This window comes from Hyalella azteca, unplaced genomic scaffold (genome assembly GCF_000764305.2).
Source record: "Hyalella azteca isolate HAZT.00-mixed unplaced genomic scaffold, Hazt_2.0.2 contig2768, whole genome shotgun sequence".
NCBI classification, from domain to species: domain Eukaryota; kingdom Metazoa; phylum Arthropoda; class Malacostraca; order Amphipoda; family Hyalellidae; genus Hyalella; species Hyalella azteca.
In genome coordinates this window covers 108868-126594 of record NW_025933030.1, presented here as the reverse complement: position 1 = coordinate 126594, position 17727 = coordinate 108868, and the positions used below count along the sequence as shown (strand labels likewise).

Below are 17727 nucleotides of genomic sequence, written 5' to 3'. Positions count from 1 at the left end.
TTATAATAAATTGAAATCTACTAAATTAAGGGTGAGAAATTTCAGCATATAACGTCACATTTCAAAATTCAACAGCAAAAAATTAATCAACTTTCATACAAAAGGGTAGAAATGTACTCGAAGTAAATGTTTTATTATTCCAATTCTTCCCATATAACACTTACTCCATTATTTCAATAGATTTTGTTCTCCTAATCGAATTATTCATCTTTTTGCCACTTTTATTTAATTTTTATTAATTCATATTTTCAGTTCCCTTTCACAGATCACTTTCCAAACATCTCTCGCAGAGATTAGACTACTCCTAAATGAGAATCCATTTTCAGCTCAATGACATCGTCTGAAGACATCGTGTCAACAACTGCTTTAGAAAATATGCTGCCTGTTATGTTTCGTTACAAATACATGTATATCACGAGGAGAGTTTTGGTCTCATAACGAACTAAAATTTGCTTCAGCCGCCGCGTATATTCAGTCGTGATACGGAAAAATAGTCATAAGATCCGTCCATTAAAACGTTGTATATAGGCAGGGGTCATGAGCACATGTTATTTAAATTATTTGAATATTCTACTCAGATTTATAATAATTTGTGAGTCTTTAATAATTAATAAGTAGGATTGAGAAATACCATGCGGCATTAGGCCAGAAAATTGAATAATGCTCTTGCTGGCCGTTACCCTCTTGACAAATGTAAATCAATGACCAATGTAAAACAAGAATTAATGGCCAATGATAGTCAAGAAATAATGCTCAAATTGAATCATTAATTATTGACCAGTGTAACTAGAGAACTAATGACAAATATTAATCTAGAGTTAATGAACGTAAATCTAGATTTAATACCCAATTTACATAAAGAATTAATGACCAATGTAAATCAACCAAAATCTAAATTCGCTAGCGCAACAATGATCTTTCTTGCACATGAGGGCCATAATAGCTAGTTACTAACACCGCGTACTAATTTTTATGCTGCACCGCAAGTGAAAGCATACAAACATGGCAAGGCGTTTCACTGTATCTCTTATATGTATTGTCCCTTGCATTATATATAAAGTAAGATGGGAGGGACTCATTTTTGAAGGATTAAATTCAAAAAGTATGAACAATGAAAATTTGAAAAAATTATGAACTAAACACAAACATAAATTTATAAGAGAATTATAATCATTTTTCCGAAAGCATATGGTATAATTGAAAGCATATGGTATAAGTGAAAGCATATGGGATAAGTGAAAGCATAAGGGATAAGTAAAAATTTCCTCATAAGTTTTTGTAGAATATGATTTTAATGTGAAGCCTTCATCGTATAAATGTTACTGAGCTTTCTGAGTGGATATAAGCAGGGTATCGATGCACACCCTGCGCGGTATTAGACAAGCAGGGTATTGAAGTAAACACCACTTGCCTAGAATTTCATGAACCTACATTAAAATAAGTAATAACACCAGGCTGGCAACTGCATATAACAAATATTGGAAATAACACCTTTATTTGGTCTACTCCTCGCAGCCTGTACCCCGAATTGAGTGCTTCTTATGAGGTGGTCCAGCGACATTAGTTGTATCGATTTTTTAGCTCTTTATATCTACTAATGACGAAATAAACTGTTCGATGCACATCACTACAAGAACTCAATAAATAATCTAATGTTCCTTAATATAATTTACTACATATTCTAACTAGAGATCAAATGTACTACTGTGGATTACCTAGAGAAAGGTGCACCTAGCTCTATCTAAATGCTAGCTTAGCAAAAACCAAAAAACTACAACAGCTCCGACTAACTTTAATCTCGTCTCATAAATGCTGCACAATCATCAATAATAATAATAGCATAAGGGTAGAAGGAACATTTTTTATATTGGTAGTTCATTAGCAACTGCAACAACGCTTCCCAATATAATCTTACCAGTTATTTTCCTTGTCCGTTAAAGCAATAGAATTAATCTAAAAAACTTGCGACGGTAGAATTCAAATTCATTTTTGACTAAAATCGGGGATGTTTCAGTATTTGAGTTAATTTTCGATGAAGGTTAATGTCCGTGATTTATAAATTTAATCTTTAATATTAACAAGGAAGTTCAAGGAACTAATGCGTAAACAGAAAATTGCGTGAATAGTCTCACGTCAATGGCATTTGGAATTGAGAAACTGACAATAATTAGAAATAATACAAACTCAGGTGATTCAAAATAACTGAATGAGTTGACGTAAGAATTTTGTCGATAATTTAACTTTAACGAACCACCCTTTAAAAACGCAGCGTTTAGGTGCGCAGATCGATCATTAACTTCAGTTGAATATATTTCGTGCATTGTTATATACGGCGAAAAACTATATTGTTTGTATAAGTGATATTAGTAACTTTAGTCCATAACTTAGGATAAAACCAGTGTTAAAAATAAGGATCTTACGAAAAAATATCAGAATCACAAAATTTCTTACCCTGCTTAGAAACGCACTAAATTTTATTTAAACTCAAACCGCTGCCAACTTAACGCGTTCAAATGTATGAATTTCATATATACTTAATTACGATGAATAAGGAGTCTCGAGAAATAGTATGCGGCATTAGGCCAGAAAATTGAATAATGCTCTTGCTGGCCATAACCTGCTTCCTTACCTTACGATCAATAACAAATAAAGGTATAGTTCACTTCTGAACTTCTCAAATCACACTTAATGCATAAATTACGAATTAAATTCAGGAACTTAACAGGATTCTAATATAATCTACAACCGTGTTTTAGCGGAACTGAAACTCCCTGCAGTTTCTGCACCTACAGATCTAAAATGTATCACATCAGCGCCGTTATCTTAACTCTAAGTCAAGCGCTGCAACATTGCCTGATGTATCCCAAGAATGGCTTAGGCAGAAATAAATTTTTCTTGCAGAGTTACATTTAACTAATTAAAATTCCGCCTTATTTCGATTTTCCTTGCCAGGTTAGGTTTATATTGAGTTCACACTTGACAGTAATAGCCGTTGCTGTTGATTCATTCGAAACGAAATAACTCGTTGATTCATTCGAAATGAAAAACTCGCCAATTGTTTTGAAAATCCTACATTTCTACAAACATTTTCAGATAAAAATATACAGAATAACAATCATTTTAAGATAATTAACACATTGCAGATGCTAAAGTTAATTCAAGAAGAATGAGAAGGAAAATATTTCGCGATTGCTAAGCGCAAACAGTATTATGTTTACAATATAAAGGATGCATTTTGAACAGTTTAGGTCCAGGGAAAAGATAATAGCATTAAACCAGCCATTAAACAAAACAATCAAATAATATATATTGGTAGATATTAATCAAGTTCTCACCGCGAATTCTGGTCGCCTAAAAACGCTCGTCATTCAAATCCTTTAACATGATTGCCTCAAGGTGTAAAATAGAAATCTTACAAAAGCATAAATTTCAAATACAATCATTTTAAAATTAAAAATAAAATTTTTCGTTCGGTGGTCGTGAAGTAGATATCATTTACCCCTCATAAATGCACTATAGTTATACCTTACCACAACTTTCGAACTATTCTATTGTGTCTTCAAAAACATCGTCAGCGTAATCCATAATTCTGAAAATTTTTGTTAATGGAGCACCAGGAATATTTTCCGTCGCTTGAAGACGATTTGCATCTTTGAATTCTGTAGCTTTTTCAGTAATTAAATCCGAACGTGGCTCGGCCTCTGATTTTACGCGAGCCTTACTAGCCACACGAAGTTTTCCTGTGTTGGCAAACTCTGAGGCGTCATGGCCGACATCTTGATTCAATTGATACGGATTTTTTGTACGGTGAAATTCAGTATAAAATTCAGGTCTCGTTTGGTAATTGGTAGTGGTAGTGATTGTTCGACTGGCAGAAAATTCCACGGAGTTGTTTTCACCTTTGATATTTTTGACGTGGCGGTTCACGTGGGAAGCGTTGATTTCAGACCCATTTTGAGTGTCTACGCGATGTTGTTCACTCGAGTTGAGAGAGAACATACCAGTTCTCTCAAGTGGGTGTCTCGAGATCATCCGGAAAACCTGAAAAATTTAGATAGTAAGGAACATTATACTATTTCTACTTTTTCTCCAAATAATATAATATAGTATACAGTAATAAAGTAGTTTTATTACTATATACTGCTATTATTGGTTTCGCGTCTCCAAATTTATTTGAGACGCGATTGGTTTTGCGTCTCCCAATTTAAAATCTTATAGTGACAAACAGCTACCTCAATCATGATTTTACTAATTGCATTTTTTTAGCTTGACTTTAAGGTCATTATCGAAATGAAGAGAATAAAGAGAAATACCTCCAGGAGTATCCGAGAAAATCGCTTTTCCAATAATGCATTCATATTTTCAAATAAAACTGTAGGTATCTATAATAACTTCAATCTGTATCCACAACACTCTATGTACATGAATGAATACATGTGATGAATTCTCTGGTCATAAATTGTACGCATCTAATCATTACCCTTTGTTTTTACTAACTTTTTTTCAAAATTTCAAATTCAAGTGTTGCAAAACTTTTCACCTACTTGATCTTGAATGTAGTTGCATTTGAAATGTCCAAAATAATAATAAATGTCCCATGGAAACAATATATTTGAATATTCAAGTCATATCTATAATGCCCAATTCGCTGAATAGTGAAAAACAAAACGAACATTTTCAGAGACACACTCTCTGGTCTTCAATGAAACCTGAATCATTAAAAACTATAAAAACAACTATCCATCCTTACACATATGCTTGGATATGCGATGCCACAATGCTCTATTCATAGCACAACTGCTAACAGTTAAAAACATATTCCTAACACAATCAAGGTCATAAATCAATGCCCCCTTATGTAAACTTTTCGAGGCATGCTGTCTTCTCACAAAATTATGCAGGGCAAATCCAATGTTAGTGAAAAACATATTCAATGGGTTGGATTCACGGCGAGTGCCGTGAAGACTGACCTGTTTCCGATATTAGAAATAATAACTGATGCGCGCCTAAACATCAAAGAAAAAACATGATTTAAAACTAGCAAAATTCAATACAATTTTGTCCCTTGAGACTCAAATCCGCATTGACTTAATTAATGGATTGTATTACTCACAGGATTGTATAAATCGCCGGATATTTTGATTCACCAAATTGTTTGACTTACCGGATTGTTTGACTAACTGGCTTGTTTAACTCACCGGATTGTTCGACTCACCGGATTGTTCGACTCACCGGATTTTTCGACTCACCGGATTGTTTTTTCTGCTTCTGTGGGATGGTGAGTAGGAAGCGTATAGAGGCGCTTGACCAGGTCCAGGGATATTTTTTCTAACATCATCATCACTATCGAAAACAATATTTACTACCTCATTAAATCCCTTGTGTTTGTTTACATCTTCTAACGGTTCAACATTGAATCGCTGGTATTTATATACTTCTTTTACCGGTTCAACATTTGAATTGGTGGAGTCGTATTTTTTAATAACCTCCTCTTGTTTAAGCATTGAAGTGAAATTGTGCAAATTTGATTCTTTCAAGTAAATTTTGGATATATTGCCGTATTTTTCAAAATTCAAAAGACTTCCCCCGTCTGAACTATTAAATTTTCCCTCGTGTTTTTGATTCGTTGTAAAAACAAGTACGTTTGGCACCGAGTTGCTACGACCAGCAATTGGAGTATTTTCGGAATCAATTTTTGTTCTGTTTTGCACCGGAAATTCTTTTCGATATAATTCTTTTCCCTCGGTTCGTTCATTTCCTGAAGGTTCTAAAGCCTTCCTTAGGCTACGATAATCTTTTAAAAGAATGCTCGTCCTTTCCTGTTGGTTTTCCACTGTCCTAACCTGAGAAAAATTTTGTCGAAATTTTTGGGTGTTGTCAAGATGAAGAAAATCAGGAGTCATTGGGCGAGTTCTTACTTCTTTTATAACTCCAGAAGATAACCCAAAGCTACGCAACCGAGACTGGTAAGCACCAGAGTTTAGGCCAGGATACTCCTCAAACTTTGAAATGTTTTTCCTCGTGAACTGAAATTTTCTGGAAGTTGAGTTGTTTTGACTGGCAGGGCTTCCCTGCGACGTCCAAGCCTCCGCTCGCGGCATCTCCACTTCTCCCACAGCTTCTGAAAAGAACGGAATATTTAGCGTTGAAATATTCACAGATTTTATGTTTACAAGAAATCAAGAAACACTAAGAAATAGAAAATTTTATTCGATGTAATACGAAGCTAATTTTACACTGTTCTCATTGGATCAATTTCGATTCGACTTTTTCAGAGCATTTTATTGCCTGACAATAATCAATGCCCTCCATCAAAAAAAGCCTTAAAGCTTGAGTAAGTAATAAAAGATATGCGTTCGAAATAGCCTGCACTCATTGAAAAAGTCTGCTAAATTTTATCAAAAGTTTTCGTTACATCAGAATTCCTTTGGGACTATTTTCTGCAATATACTGTATATTCCACTCGTGATTTGGTGGTATTTAATAACTGAAAACCCGCATACTTAATGTGACCGTGTGAAGGACATCCTCAAGCGTGTAAAAACTTCCTTCAGAAAAAAAACAAGAATTTTCTCGAGCCGTACCACGTCAATTGGTAGTCAGGATACGAGGGGTTGTACCAACAGTAGATGCCGATTGAACGACCTCAGGCCCGCTCTGTCTTGAACCACCCTCTGACTCATCTTCGGTCATTGACATTACATTGGGCGGGTTAGAATTTGGTCGCAAGTTATTGATATTTTTCAAAGAGGATCTTAAGTGGGCCATCTTAAATGGTTTGCGGTGTACTTCTTGATCATGGGACATTTCTGGTAATTTTTCGCTTGGCGTCTCTAAACTTCGTAGAACTATTGTTTTTGGTCGTTCGCCATGAAATGTGTTATCTTTTGTTTTCAAGACTGTGGGATGAATATTCTTCTCCGACTCTTGTTCTGTATCCTTCGAAAATTCACGTAGAAATTGAAAATTATTGCGGATATTTGCTTCATCACTGTAAATATCAGATGCGTTTACAGACTTGAATGGCAATCGAGCATCAGGTTTCTCCCTTGAAAGCTCTTTGAAAGAGTCAAACTTTGCGCTTTCCATAAATTCACTGTTGCTCGGATGAAATCCAACTCCGGATGATTTTTCTCTTTCCGACGCCGCTGGAGGAGGGAGTGAATGGAGTGAATCCACATAAAAATCATCAAAAGAATTAGCCATCAAGTCTCTTTTGGCCATTTCTCTTCTTTGGACTTGAGACAAATACTGCGGAGGTTTCGCAACCTCGATTTGTGGGTCCCAGAAGATGATGTAATAAAGCGAAAGTAGGAACCCTCCTCCAGAGACCCCCATGAGGTAGACCACGACAGTCACTATCCTCACCGCCTTCTTCATCATGGCTGCCTTTCGGTCCTTTTTTCGTTCCTCGTCTGTTTTTTCAACAATTTCATCGACTGCGTTGTCATCTGCCGCATTTTTTTGGTTCCCTCCGTGAACCTTGTTTTTGGTTTTGTTTCTATCATCTGTCTTACTTCCTGCCGCCATTCTTTGATGACGAGTTTCTTTATCTGTTCAACTTTTTAGATTATGTTTACACAGTCAAGCTCTCAAATGTGTGGTTCTTAATTCCTAGTGCAATCAGAGAACTTGTAAGACCCACAAACAACGTTCGTTTCTCAAGGTTGAAAATTTATCTTTAAATGTTGGAAATTGTGTCTAAATATGATACAAATGAAAGGAATGAATGATAAATTTTGAAATTTTGAAATGGAAAAAAAGTTCAAATATAAAAATTAATTTATTTATCGCAGACAGCTTTCAATCTTGAAATTCGATAATAAATCGGTTCACTTGAACCTTTCATTGAATATTTCCAGTTTATTTTAAAGTGCCAATAGTTCAAGATATGAGGTTGCAAACAGCAAACCAAAAATTAATAATTATTTGATTTTTAGTTTACTTTTTCTGACAAATCACAATGTATTTATTAAGTTTTTTTAGCATATATAAGTAATATAATTTTCAAAACTTCACTTTTAATTTAATACACGTTTAATAGTTTGTACATAAATCAAAAAAATATCTCTAGAAAAATTTCGTATATTGGGTAGTTGGAAATTCGCGAGATTGATCCATCACAGAACGGAGAGGCTGGTAAGACGGTGGCAGCAGAACTGACGGCAGCTCAGGTGGTGAAGCCGTACGTGCTGGCGGCTGGAAAAGAGAAGCCCTAGTAGATCCTTCATAAAATCTTTATGATAAATGTTTGTTAAAATCAAATATAAATCGAATTCGTCCTTGATTTACGTCTATTGGCAAAACCCTGAGAGTTTTTTTTTTTTTTGCTTTTTAAGTACATTCTCCGCACTGCGGAATAAGTTTGCATTCATACCATTGAAATCGAACTGGAACATTTTTCTTACTCCGTGACCACGTATAAAATGATTCAATTTAATGAATAAATTGTCTGAAAATATTTTTATTAAACACATTCATTTGTCCGGTCTCGGTAGTTACGTCGATGTTAATGTCCGTTGGATACGTTATCAAATATAACAAAGCAATCTCGAGCTGGTCATCATATCAATATTTTCGCTCTATAATTGAATGTAATAGAACCACAATTGCTGACAAATGTTTTACTTCATGGCTAAGTACATTGTTTTAGATGTTTTCCGTAAGGAACAATGTCTTGATAAATGTTTCTCTAATTGAAACAGCTTTTCAGGCAGGAAAATGCTTCTCAATTATTCCCCCCCCCCCAAATCTAAATCAATAGATAATCTTCGGTTTGAATTTGAATGGAAAAACTACGTTACGTCAGTGTTGAGACACGTATTTCTTGCTATATTATCCGGCAAAAAAATTCAGTGTTATATCGATTATTTTGATTTTTTATCTGTTATCACTATTGTGATAAAAAGAGTATTATTATAATCTTTCAAACGCATTTCATCCATCACATAAAATTTTTAAAGCCGTTTTGACAGTTCAAATAACTGAATGCAGTTAGATTTTAATGTGCTGAATAAAAATTTTATAATATTTCAAACTAGCAGTTCAGCCCTGCGTTGAGCGAGCTCGATGATGCCTGCAATTTCGAAATCTTGTTTTTCGAAATCGAGTCATTTCCGTAATCCCTAATTCCGTTTATAATGATAAAGCTTATTTATCCTAATTAAATAAAGAATCTATCAAACCCACTTTTTTGCAAAAATGACAGAACTCCCATCGTACTCTTGTTTCAAAACACGGAAAACACAATTTGCGTTTTTACAATTCAATTTTATTTACTATTTGCCAATAAAATTTCAATTGTTAATCCAATCCTCTCCTAATATCCTTCTAAGAATAAAATTTCAGGTACAGGTAGCTAGTATCGCTACACAATATGCATCCTGAATAAGCTTTTAAACATCCTACATATTAAGTAATAAAAAAATATAGTAATAATATCGATAATATTAATATTAGTAAATAGTAATAATATTTGTGGTGCCATACTTCAAACGTACACTCAAACCTTGTTACATTCGTCCATATTCAGGGTCCGCCATATTTATGGCAACGCAGGTTTTTTGTTATTTCTCAATGAAACAAACAGGTGCATTGTTTTGTCTATTGGATGAGCTAGTAGCCAAGAATTATCTAAACAATTCTCAGACATATTTATTCAATATGACCACCCTTATTTTTAATGACGGCCTTCAATCTACGCGGAAAAGCTTCACAAGAGACACGCAGCATTTCTTGAGGGATCAAGTCCCATTCTCGTGTCAATTTGGACTTCAAACTATCCAAAGAATCATGAGATGTTCTGCAGACCCTACTCTCTAAAATAGCCCACACAGAAAAGTCGAGAGGATTCAAATCAGGGCTTCTTGAGGGCCATTCATTTTTGCTAATGAACGCTGGGATGTGACCCTGAATCCAGTTTTGGGTCATTTTTGAGCCACGTGATGCATCACGTTATGGGGCAGAGTCATGTTGAAAACTCCATGGTGAGCCGTTGAAGTGTTTACGGGCCCAAGGTAACAACACAGCTTCCAAAATGTCCGAAATGTATCGCTGACTGTTCAATTTCACTCCTGAGGGGACAAAAACGAGTGGGGACCTCCCAGTGGCGGTTACCGCGGCCCAAACCATCACGGACATGGGATTTTGACGTCGTGTTGCTGTTCTGGTTGCCACAGATCCATCCCGACTCTAAACTCTGTCATTTTGACGGTTAACGCTTTGTTCAACGTCAAATTTTTTCTCGACACTGAACACCAAGTTGGGCAGCGTGCCATCCTCAATGAGATCCAGAATGTGCTGAAATCTTTCGAGCCTCATTCGTTCATGACGGTCTGTTAGTTCATGCCTTGTTTGCATCTTGTAAGGGGAGGTTTTGAGGTCATCTTTGAGGACTCTACGCATCGATGTCAGACTGACTCCTGCTTTTGCAGCCAATTTTGCAGCCGAGCGACGAGGGTTTCTCCTCAACTTCTCCCTCGTGTTTTTGACCAATTGTTTTGTTCGGATACTTCGTTTCCTTCCTTGACCAGGTCGATTGCATGTTTCACGAGTTTCCTTGAATTTTTCTACCACCTTCCACACAGTTTCACGACGAATTTGGAGCTTTTTTGCAACGACTGAATTTTACTCTCGCCCTTTTCATGAAGGGTTACAATTGCATTTTTATCTACTGCCATAAGTAATAGTAAATTTAGACACCTTAAACCTAGACAAACCAATTTATTTTTATGTAGTTGCCATAAATATGGCGGATCCTGTATATATAAGATTTTCACATTCTACTAACACAAAATTATTTATTCAACTAAACCCTACCCAAATCCACTGACATGTTGGGTAAAAATGCGAATATGCGTGGAAAATCAGTGCGGCACACCGCGCGCGTGCTGTTTACACCACAAAGCTTTGCTCTAAACACATCGAGCTATTCGGGGTCATCGACTGAACTCGTCGATTTTACGAGCTTATACAAGAAACGTCCCTTATGTCTTCTCGTCCCAACGTACAAGTGTCACATGTTGTATGTTTTACGCAATGTGCGTCTAACAGGGTGACTTTTGTCATGCGTTAGTGATAGGATCTATTATTTTTATTGCTTTTGTTTTATCTTGGTTAGGCACTTATAATTGTGTTGTCCGCTATAGGGTCCTGCCTTTGTTCTCTCTCATGGCTCCCAGCTCTTGCATTCTAGTGTCAGTGACTTGTCATTTAACGTTTTTTTCATTTGTTATGTATTTACGTTATAAATATATTGACTTTAATAGTTTATCATCGTTTCATGTTCAACCTGGTCTCAAATATGCCTTAAATTAAAAAAAAATAAAATAAAATATATACTTCACATCCGTTAAGTCTTATTGGGAAGTACGTACTACATGCATCCGGATTTTTTTATGTGTGGAAAGAGGACACCTACAAGCTATTGAAGAGATGTGAAGTCAATTTCGGACTTAGCTCATCACATCAATTAACTAAGAACAGTGAACATCACATCCGTGTCACAAGGTTTTCCCCTCCAATAATCCTCCAGTGTCAATACCAACTGTTTATTTTACTTTTTCTGTACTTCTTCAAACCCATAACCGTAAAATGATTTTACCTGATGAGGCAAAAAAACTGAAATTTGTACGTTTATCTTCACCTCATTCGGACGATGCATGCAAGGCTTAAAAACCTAAAATGCAGAAATAAATTACGGCGCGAAGTACATTAAGCCATTGGACAATCGCTGGTGTGTGGCAGACAAAAATACAGTGGAATAAGATCGTTCAAACAGCTTCAAGTCTTAACATTGAAAAACATTTTGACTGCTGATGATCTCACGTAAAAGTCTACGGATTTTAAGTTTTTTATTTAGCTAACTCGGGATTTTCTGAGCATTCCCACAAAACCAGAAAATCTGCAAAATATTATTCAGCTTTAAAACATACCAATTTCAATGTCTAAGTCTCGCAGGAAAATCTTTCTTGTGTATATTTTTATTTAGTCGTATTAATTATGTATATTCAAGTTTACGAGGCCATCTTCATACTCACTCATTCCTCTGCCTATACCACCTACCTCTGCAGACCAAACTGCCTAGCCAGCGTGATGCAAACAATCCGGTTAGGCTGTCAGTCAACCATGAATTAGTAAACCATTTTCGTGTGCTTACCTAATTAGTAGGTAACAACGAGGCAGAAAATCTGAATCTTAAATTTTCAACAATAGTCTCTAGAAAATTGCGTTCCGTCTCTTAGTCAAACAAGTAATTACGATATTTTTAGTTTCACGCAAAAAAATGACTGACCAAATAAAAGCTTTCGTATATTGGTAAAAAGCTTTCGTATATTGGTAAAAAGCTTTCGTATATTGGTGCACTTCAATTCACTAAGAAATTGGAGCATTTGTGTCCTTAAGACGTCATCATTCTAGGTAAACAACTTTCTCGCAAAAGTCGAACTAAGTTGGAAAATGAAATAATACAAAAGCGGAGATTATTGTGAACATATGAATGGCATCACTTTGAAACTAAATTGTCAGCCTCTGCTGGTCAGCGTTATCCACTTAGCATTGCTCAACTTAATTTTTCCTTACATTCCTATTAAAATAATTAAACCATTTCCTCCGACATAGCGAGGTACACTCACACACAATTGCTCAATTTCATATAAACATAATTACTATTTCATATAAACACATAATTACTCATCCTAATTTTCCAAAACATTCTTTTAATATCATTTCCACAAACATAGCGATGTAACCGCACGCACCTGGCGAGTGCCCGGCAGCAGCGCGATCAGAAGCAGCGGCGTCGGTCGCGTTGCTTGCCTTGGCGCTGGCGGCGCACAGCACGAGACGTTGTGTGTCTTCCTTGAGCTGATCAGCGCGATGCAAGATGTCCGTCGTGTCCAAAATTAGAAAATCTGCATCTGTTTTGACTTTCTTGATCAAATCATCACATTCAGTCGTACCCAGATGCATGCCTCTGTATTTGGTCATGTTAGGGTCCCAGAGAAACACGTAATATAGAGACAAAATAATTGCCGCCATTGACACACAAATGACGTAAGCCACAACCGTGAGTATTCGTACCATTTTCTTGTGTTTCTTCACTTCGTATCTGTAGAACTTTGTGACATCGGCATTTTTTCTCTTAGTGGTTGGGATTGTCAAGACTGTGTCGGAATCGGCACAGCCGTAGGCATTGCTGTCATTTAAACTTAAAGCCTCTTTGTTGCCTTCAGAACTATTCTTGCTATCGGTGTCGGCCGAACCTTTGCCATCAAACATCGTGTCACCTGTTGCCGTGTGCGCCATGTCGTTACCCAAGTACATTTCCAGGGTTAGAGTCCTTATTTGAAATGCTCGAAGAATATATTGAAGAAAATAATAGTTTTAATAACTATTTCCTAAATAATGTCAGTCTTTGACTTCAATTTTTGGACTATACCTTGGAATACAACATGAAGTCCATCAAAGCATTTCATAAATTAAATTTAAATTGTCTCTCAATGTTAAATTTACGAACCACATCACCTAGATGGCTTTATTAATTTGCGATTCAGAGCAGCGTGTAATGAAAATTTACTCTTGTCAAACACTACAATGCTTACTTTTTCTTCATCACACATACTCCTATGCCCCACCTCATATATTTATCACTTATACTTGTAGCCAAAGAATCACTATTTACACAGCCGACACCGGTTCACCAAAGAATCACTATTTACACAGCCGACACCGGTTCACCAAAGAATCGCTATTGACAGAGCTGACCATTTAACAGTTTATAACTTTGCTTAAGTCTCAAGTCTGCTTACGAATTTCAAGTTAGTTATTTTTTGTCATTCGTCATGCTTGAAAGTGAGGTGGAATGAAATATATATTAAGCGACATCTCCTCGGTGTGAATTATGCGAAATGATTTATTGCTTCGGCAGCCAGCACGCTGGATCGTTCTGTTCAAGCTCGAAAGATCATATTGATAATTACAGCTCAATAGACTTATTCAAAAAATTTTCTTCAATGCTGACTTCTCACACCATAAAGTTATTTTGATCTTAAATTGAGCTTTGGTAAATTCATGTGAATGATAATTATAATAGAGGTAAACAAATACGCTGCTACCTCAGCACGAAAATTCCTGTCAAACATAGAGATTTTTTCCTTTCGTCTGTACAGATACTAAAAAAATAAATTTCCCAGGACAATATTTATAACGTTTGCCCCTTGTCGTTTTCTTTACTGCGCTTGACACTCAATTAAGGCAGGGCCGTACATTTTCGTTATATAATTTTCGAACCGTTATGAAAAATTATAATTTACAGTCGTGTAAATCAGGGAAATGAGAATCTGTAAGGAAAAATGTGTTACATCAATTTCTAGCCCGTTACTTCGTTTCGGGCCTTAATCAATCACCTAAATTTAGAAGATTTTATCAAATACCCTGTTTCCTTAGTTTTAGGTGAGAGAAATGTCTATTTTTCTGCGTCAAGTATTACGGACAGTAAAATACGTAACCTTGCTACCTCGTTCTTAATTAAAAAATAATAAATTGAACGAATGGAGTGTTGTATAGATTATTTCAGTTTTTACCAGGTTTATTCACAAATCACAATTATTGAAATCGAATGGTAAAGGATCGAATGGATGTAAATTGTTGTAGACTAGTAGTAGAAGAATGATAGAATATGTTTTGGCAAAAATGTCATTTGAACTATATTCCTTCGTACAATTACTGCCAATAAAATGCGTGATTTTTATTCCAAAACATAAGTTTTAGTGATGACCACATTAGTTTCCTTAAAAACTGCAAAAAAGTTTCCCCTTGTGAAACAGAAGATGCCCGAGGGAAATAATGGCTCGACTCGTTAGTTTAGAATAACAATGGTTACTATGCCGCCATACATAGATTTTTAGCTAATTATATGAATTCAAATGTCATATTTAGTTTCCTAAATACTTAAAAATTACAATAAGAACTTCTTTACTTCACTCTTACGAACGAATTCATAACAAATCGGGCGGCGAAATATCGAGCTTCACCCTCCCCATGCGACGTCGCAATGCACACTGAAAGCGGATCGATCAGATCACATCCCTGCTGCCTCTTCTACAGTCGCAGTTCCTTGAAAGCCTCGACCCTATGGCCTAAATTCCTATTTGGGGTCAGAATTTTTTGAGTTTTCTCTAGTGTCCAATTTTCGATCCATTAAATATTTGTCAATATTGATACCACTCAATAAGAGGGTTAGAATTTAAATTGTTATCGACATCTGCGTGGTGACCTCATTGAAGTATACAAATATACTCATGGTTTATCAAGCTCCCAGATTCGTAGAATTCGGAAGAAGAACAAACAGCATGGGCCGCTGTTACAAACTAAAAATCCGCGTTACTTAAAGTTAAAAATCCGCTGTGAAAATCACTTTTCACATTTCCACTTTTTTCCTATTCATCCAATGGACAAAACTCTTCGCTTCGAGTCACCTACATGTGGAACAGCCTCTCTAATGATATTGTTGACGCTCAGAGTATGAATGCGTTCAACAACAGACTAGTCAAGTAATGCACGAGCATATGTTCAGACTTGAAGTGCATCCTACGGATCAGTAAGTATCTATTTCAAACCGACACCAGTTTTGAAAATATCTGGTCGTCGACACTGCTATGTTATGTTTGTTACGTTAGAACTAGTAAACTGATGAAGGTTGGCGCTGAAAATATGTAAGACCGCCATATGCAAAAAGAGCTGTGTTAAGGCTTAAAGCCATGGTTGAACTAATATAAAATTTATATTATTTTGTTACACTTACTTGGCGAATTTTGCCGAAGCCGATTGGATATACTACACTACCGAAACCGCAGCTTCCTTCAACGATACTTTCTTTCTCCACTAACCTGTCAACGGCCGAACAACAATTCCTTATGATTTTAATCATCGCAAGCATTCACAACATAACTTCGAGCCGATACATCCACTCAGAATCTGGCCTATCAAAAGATTTCATCATCCTCACCCAGTATCGAGATAACCTCCATGCTGCCGATCCCAATTCAGATGACGTAGCCGGTATCACTGCTTTCACAACAACATCAAGATGCCCTGTGAAAACAATAGTGCGTGAAAACACTATTGTCAGGTGAAAAAAATGGTGTGTGAAAACACTATTGTCATGTGAAAACAAGTAAGTAGTGACACTAAGCATGGCGTGAGGCCGCAACAACAAACACAAGTATTGCGAATATCTCAACCCTTCTCGGATTGCATAGGTATAATTATTGTACCTAACTGAACTCAGTACGATTATAACGTCGTAAATTTATCCTGACTGACACCATTAAAAAATAAAGTTTAGATCAATAACGAAAATTATCGTGATAATAAATGTCATACTCTTTTTAAGGTCGTGATCCTCAACATGAGGATAATGATGTGGGAAAACATAAATTTGGATTTAATTTAAAAACGTAAGGTATAACCCATTGCTTGATGGCTGCTTATTGAACTCGCATGACGCGCAGCAGAGGGCAAGTTCTTATTCCTGTTGTTGGAGATTTGTCGGTTGACACATGAAATCTATTATCAAGGAATTAGTCTGACGTATATCGTGCTTTAAGTTTATAGCAAAGTATCTCTGCTATTTTTTCGTCGTTTTGATGCAGTTGAGCCTCATGCCGCTCAAAGAGAGGAATGGGTCATACTATACAAATAGTGACGCTCTTTCCGCACTGATATGCCCAATTTGTCCGTTCAACTGGGACAGGAAGACCCAGACATGCGCAAAGTTCATTAATAGTATCTGAAGTAAAATGTATTTGAGTTGCTAACAAACTAATACAGTAATACCTGAAATGTTATGTCTTGGTGTTGCTAACAGTGCAATATATTGTGAAATGGTGTTACGATGAATGTGATGCATCGATACTTGAGGTATTAGATGATGCAAATGATGCAGAGCTGTTGCAAACAATATAATACGTTAATATATGGGACCTTGTGCAGTGGTGCCGCAATCAACGGAATGCCTGGAGTTATCTACAGTAACTAAACTATCTTATCTCATCCTGAGTTGCTCACATGTAGGGGCTGCATGTTTCCGCGGGATTTTCGTTCAGCCCTGAACTAAATTTGTTATCGTTGATCAATCGCGTGATGTTCCCTTAACTTATCAGATCGGATGATGCAAAAGATAAAAAGTCGCATTATGCAATAAGTCTAGACAGAATAGGACGTCAAGTAATTTACGTCAGCCATAGGTGCGTCCAAAAATCGATATTTCTCACCAAGCTCTACGTTATTCCAAATAAGCTATAAAAATCCGGAAGCATTGCTTATGAAAAAAGCTTACCACTATACTAGAATATCAATCATATTATTAATGAACATTAATTAAACGAAGAAAATTGAGAAATCAAATTAACTTTCGTGCATTTAACTCCTAAAATTACCACGGCCATTGTTTTTGTGATTAAGACTTGTGCTATCTTATGACTTTCAGTTTTAAGCTTGTGTGCTCATCAAAATATGCCTAATTCAATTCAGTCACTCACTGCGACGACTTGAAATAAAAATCATTCAAATTGAAAATGAATCGCTCCAAGTTATCCAATATTATTTAACATAATGCCTACACTTCGAGCGCTTCCACAAGTAAAACACAAATTGCTATATTTAGCTTTTAGCATATTGGCGGAACTGCAAGATTTACGCCTTATGCGGTTAATTCCTAAGTAACAA

At 36.1% G+C, this 17727-nt stretch overlaps 1 protein-coding gene across 3 annotated transcripts; it reads right to left on the bottom strand.

Annotated features, from left to right (window-relative positions):
* Nucleotides 1-502: 502 nt before the first annotated feature.
* LOC108676755 lies at nt 503-14330 on the bottom strand. 3 transcript variants are annotated; one of them, XM_047885692.1, is made up of 3 exons: nt 12759-14330; nt 5250-6121; nt 503-4041 (listed from the first exon to the last, which is right to left on the bottom strand). In XM_047885692.1, exons 1-3 carry the CDS (start codon nt 13321-13323, stop codon nt 3544-3546), a joined length of 1935 nt encoding a protein of 644 aa, XP_047741648.1. In that variant the 5' UTR covers nt 13324-14330; the 3' UTR covers nt 503-3543. The 3 variants fall into 3 exon arrangements, with proteins under 3 accessions (XP_047741648.1, XP_047741649.1, XP_018020380.1); XM_047885693.1 differs by having other exon boundaries at nt 5250-6118; XM_018164891.2 differs by lacking the exons at nt 503-4041; nt 12759-14330 and adding an exon at nt 6585-7661 and having other exon boundaries at nt 6080-6118.
* Nucleotides 14331-17727: the final 3397 nt, after the last annotated feature.

Coding starts and splice junctions, on each gene's coding strand:
- LOC108676755 (XM_047885692.1), bottom strand. CDS start 13,323: ATGTACTTGGGTAACGACATGGCGCACACGGCAACAGGTGACACGATG. Junction 6,122..12,758: donor TGCTGCCGGGCACTCGCCAG/GTGCGTGCGGTT, acceptor CGTTCTTTTCAG/AAGCTGTGGGAGAAGTGGAG. Junction 4,042..5,249: donor GAAGCAGAAAAAACAATCCG/GTGAGTCGAAAA, acceptor TAAATTTTTCAG/GTTTTCCGGATGATCTCGAG.